The sequence below is a fragment of the Leptopilina heterotoma genome, unplaced genomic scaffold (assembly GCF_015476425.1).
Source record: "Leptopilina heterotoma isolate Lh14 unplaced genomic scaffold, ASM1547642v1 Lhet_816, whole genome shotgun sequence".
Classification (NCBI taxonomy): domain Eukaryota; kingdom Metazoa; phylum Arthropoda; class Insecta; order Hymenoptera; family Figitidae; genus Leptopilina; species Leptopilina heterotoma.
Genome location: NW_025111186.1, coordinates 166,451 through 171,328, shown reverse-complemented (window position 1 = coordinate 171,328; position 4,878 = coordinate 166,451). Strand labels below are relative to the sequence as shown.

Here is a 4,878-nt window from a genome sequence, read left to right as displayed (position 1 = left end):
TATTAAGAGTTGTTTTAACCTTTATAAGACTATGTAACACCTGTAAGCTTTCAGTATAAAATCTGACAGCAACATGAGTGATTCGTTTACTTTAACGTTAACAGGAAATTCTTCAGTTCTGGGAGCTGAATATTTCCCTCCAATAGAACTAAATTCAAATAAAAGTTATGTACTTGGTCTTGTTGAACTATTGACTTTTAATTCAATTCCCAATATTGATAAAGGAAATAACAAGTTTTACGTTGGAAATCAAGTAATTGATATTCCAACTGGAAGTTATGAAATTAAAGATATTGAATCATATTTACAAAATTCTGTAAAACTGGAACTGTTATTAGTATAAAACCTAATAATAATACATTACGCAGTATTGTTGAATCTAATTTACCAATTGATTTTAAACCTAAAGATTCTATTGGTAAGTTGTTGGGATTTACATCACAGAAACTATCATCTCATAGAGCACATACTTCTGATTTACCTGTAGCCATTTTAAAGGTTAATTCAGTTAGAATTGAGTGTAATATCACATCTGGAGCGTATATAAATAACCAAAAAGTTCACACTATCCATGAATTCTTCCCCAGCGTTCCACCAGGATATAAGATTGTGGAAGTGCCTGCACACGTCATTTACCTTCCGATTGTCACCAAGACAATACATAATATACAGCTGCGAATTGTTGATCAGGACGGTGATTTAATCAATTTTAGAGGAGAAACTATAACAATTCGATTGCATATAAAGTCTTTGTAATGGGAATCGTTTATAATCAAAGAGTTGTTGGTGGAAACTATAAAAGTCAGACAACATGCAAGAATCCAATCAGTCTAAATTTATCTCACAAGGTGTTAACACCTCAGAATCGCCTCTTTCTGCAAGAACTAGGTCTAAAAGTTCAAGGAAAGAAAATAAGACAACAAGACAATTAATTTACATATTTTTTGGTTGCTGTTGCAATAAAAATGGACGAACTTCTCAATATTCCAGCAGCAGTGAATTTTGATGAGTCAATAGCTCATTATGAAATTCATGCTCATCAACCATACGCATCTTCATCTTTTAACAATAGCGATGAAATTCGAATCGCAGTACAACATCAAGACTTGTGCATTTTACCTAGTAAAAGTTCATTACACATTTTTGGTAGATTAACTAAAAATGATGGAATTACTCTTACACAAAACGTACATTTAAGTAATAATGCTGTATGTTTTTTGTTTGATGAAATTCGCTATGAACTAAATGGTATTGAAATTGATCGCTGCAAATACGTTGGACATACTACAATCATGAAAAATTACACTTCGCAAACATCAAATCAGCTAAATTTTATTGAAAATGCTGGATATTCAAAAATTGCAGCTGATGCAAGACTTACTTTGGAAAATGGTTATTTTGATGTCACAATACCACTCAACATGATTTTTGGTTTTGCTGAAGATTATAAAAAAATTATTATGAACGCTAAACATGAACTTATTTTAACAAGAGCACGTTCTGACGTGAATGCCGTAATTCAAACAGGACAAGGAGGGGATGAGGAATTCAAAATTTCTATCAATAAACTTGAATGGATGGTTCCATACGTTTTACCTTCTGAAAATAACAAAGTTAAATTGTCAAAATATATTGAAAAGGATCCATTAATTTCAATAAGTTTTAGGTCGTGGGAAATGTATGAGTATCCTTTGATTCCTACAAGTTCAAAAGTTTTGTGGCAAATTAAAACATCAACGCAATTAGAGAAACCTCGTTATGTTATTGTTGGATTTCAAACAGCGAGGAAAGATAAACGAAAAAAATATGCCTGTCATTTTGACCATTGTAATATTATAAATGTTAAACTCTTTTTAAACTCACAATATTATCCTTATGGAAATTTAAATCTAAACTTTGATCAAAATCAGTACTCTCTACTTTATGAAATGTACGCTAATTTTCAATCATCCTATTATGGTAAAGATTCAAAACCTATTTTAACAAAGGATATTTTTAAAAGTCTATTTCCTCTAATTGTTATTGATTGTTCTAAGCAAAACGAGTTTTTAAAACAAGCATCAGTTGATGTGAGGTTAGAATTTGAAGCAGGAATCAACATGCCAGCCGAGACCACCGCCTATTGCCTAATCATCCATGACCGCGTCATACAATATAAGCCAATCAGCGGCGTTGTAAAGAAACTATTGTAAAGGAGTGGGGATAATGTAGTGGTGGTGGGGGTAATTACTATAAAAGCAGCTGCTCTCGGCTAGAAATTCATTTCTGCTTCAAAAATGGAGTTTATCGTAGACGTTCAAGGTTTTAAAAGAGCCAACAACGAGTTTGTCTTTAAAGAGTTGGCGATACTTCCTCTTCAACCAGATGCACAGCCTCTCGTTTACCTTTTTGAACCTCCTTGTCCTTGGAATTCACTGCCAGGACGCTACAAAAGTGAAAATCTTTGGCTAACACATAATTACCATGGAATCCATTGGACAGCTGGAGATGTCTCATACGATGAACTTCGACCAATTCTACAAGATATACTTCGAAGTGCAAGTGTAATTTACGTTAAAGGTTTAGAAAAAAAGAATTGGCTAGAAAAATATTTACTCAACGTACAAAACTTAGAAGATTTTAATTGTCCATCGTTGAAAAAAATCAAGTCTGATTTGTTAACGACGTGTACGCATCATACTTTTTGTAGTGAAAATTGTGCTGTAAAAAATGTTAAAATTCTACGCGATTGGTTTTTGGAACCACCAAACCAATATATAAGTGCTATTTCTAATGGAATTGATGAAGTTGACTCTACTTTAAAATCTTTTTATGAAAATTGTGAATCTTTTTTGTAAAATTTAGTTATTAAGTTATCAAAAATAAATGTTATTATTAATTAAAAATTTAAAACAATGCTTCTTAATTTCAAAAACAACCTATCCTTTAAAGTTTCATTAAAATATTATATAATTCCTCAAAATAAAACTTATTCTAATTCTGAAAATTAACTTATACTAAGAGAAGGAAAGTAAATTTAAAACCAATTTATAGGTAAAACTTTGTGTGTTTATTTTATCAAAATTTTTTAAAATATATATACATTTTCTTTTTACAATTTATTGTAACAATTTAAATTCGACAACATTATACGGTCCTCCAAGATACTTCATTTGAAGTTTCTTCGATATCGCAGCTTCTTTCATCATGTCCAAGGTGGTGGGTTCATCCTCAAAGAGCTTGATGAATCTTGTTGGTAAGTATGTGACGAAATCAGCATCAATTTCGACAATGATCCTAGGTCCATATTTGGTCTGGACCTTCTTCATCTTTGAGACGTAGTACAATCCATCTTTCATCAATTCCGCAAGCGGCTTCGTCGGCAGGTAACCTTCAAAACGCCCAACGGAGTTGACTTTTTCTAGATCCATTTTTTTTTTTTTTTTTTTTTTTAGCTGTAAGAAAACCTTGAACAAAAGAAGAGAAAACAAAGAACTGTAATAAAAAAATTATTAGTTTTTTAAAGTAACAAAAAAAAATATAGCTGAAAAAGAACTTAGAAAATATAGCTGTAAAAGAACTTAGAAAATATAGCTGAAAAAGAACTTAGAAAATATAGCTGTAAAAGAACTTAGAAAATATAGCTGAAAAAGAACTTAGAAAATATAGCTGTAAAAGAACTTAGAAAATATAGCTGAAAGAGAACTTAGAAAATATAGCTGTAAAAGAACTTAGAAAATATAGCTGAAAAAGAACTTAGAAATAGCTGAAAAAGAAACAAAAAAAACTTAGAAATAAACCTGAAATGTAAACAGAAAAAACCTGAAAATGAAGCTGAAAAACTTAAAAACTATACCTGAAATTTAAAACTTAGAAAGAAGCTGAAAAGAATTGTTAAAATTGATAACTTATTATACTTACTGCTAATTCTAGAACCTGAAATAAGAATGATCTTATCGCTTTGAAACTCGTCTTATATAACTGCAACACCACTTTTATCTCAATCCCCACCACATTTTCAAATGCGCACGCAAATTACCCCCACTATACACTGCGCACGTAGAAATATCCCCACTATAATATGTGCTTAAATCATGCGAGTGAAAATTAAGGGAACTAAAATAAATGCGTAAATTAAAAAAAAATATGTTCTTTATTTAAAAATTTAATATTATTTTTAAGGCTCCATACAATCTCCTTCTTCTTCTTCAAGTAGCTCCGACATCTGAAAAATAGTATTTTTAAAGTCAATTGAAAAATAAGAAAAAAATATATTTTCAAAGTTAATTTAAATGTACTCGAAATTTTCAACTTACTTCCTGAGGATCGATGTATATTATTAGAATGTTATTATCATCATCATCATCACTGATGATGATTGTTTCCCCCTGACTATCATATGCATCCTCATCCTCATTTTCATTTTCATTTTGAGCGTATTCGTCGTAAATGACAATTGTAGACTCATTATCTTCATCTTCTTCTACTTCTTCCTGAATTTGTGGAGGATTCGTAATTTTGTCTTTCATTTTTTTTCCCTTAAAGAAAAAAGAAAATAAATTTTTCTAATTAAAGAGAAATAAACCTGGAGGAAAGAAAAAATTTAGAGTGAAAGACCTGGTGAAGAGAAAGAAAAAATTTGTAGTGAAAGACCTGGTGAAGAGAAAGAAAAAATTTAGAGAGAAAGACCTGGAGGAAAGAAAGAAAAAATTTAGAGAAAAGACCTGGTGAAAAGAAAATAAACCTAGAGGAGAGAAAGAAAGACCTGGTGAAGAGAAAGAAAAAATTTAGAGTGAAAGACCTGGTGAAGAGAAAGAAAAAATTTAGAGAGAAAGACCTGGAGGAAAGAAAGAAAAAATTTAGAGAAAAGACCTGGTGAAAAGAAAATAAACCTAGAGG

The 4,878-nt window shown here is 30.8% G+C and overlaps 2 protein-coding genes across 2 annotated transcripts; both read left to right on the top strand.

The window, feature by feature from the left end:
- The first annotated feature begins 965 nt into the window (after positions 1 to 965).
- LOC122511403 lies at positions 966 to 2,192 on the top strand. Its single transcript, XM_043626604.1, has one exon. The coding sequence runs from the start codon at positions 966 to 968 to the stop codon at positions 2,190 to 2,192; it is 1,227 nt and encodes a 408-aa protein (XP_043482539.1).
- A 70-nt stretch (positions 2,193 to 2,262) lies between these two features.
- Positions 2,263 to 3,037, top strand: LOC122511402. Its single transcript, XM_043626603.1, has 2 exons — positions 2,263 to 2,647; positions 3,034 to 3,037. Exons 1-2 carry the CDS (start codon positions 2,277 to 2,279, stop codon positions 3,035 to 3,037), a joined length of 375 nt encoding a protein of 124 aa, XP_043482538.1. The 5' UTR covers positions 2,263 to 2,276.
- Positions 3,038 to 4,878: the final 1,841 nt, after the last annotated feature.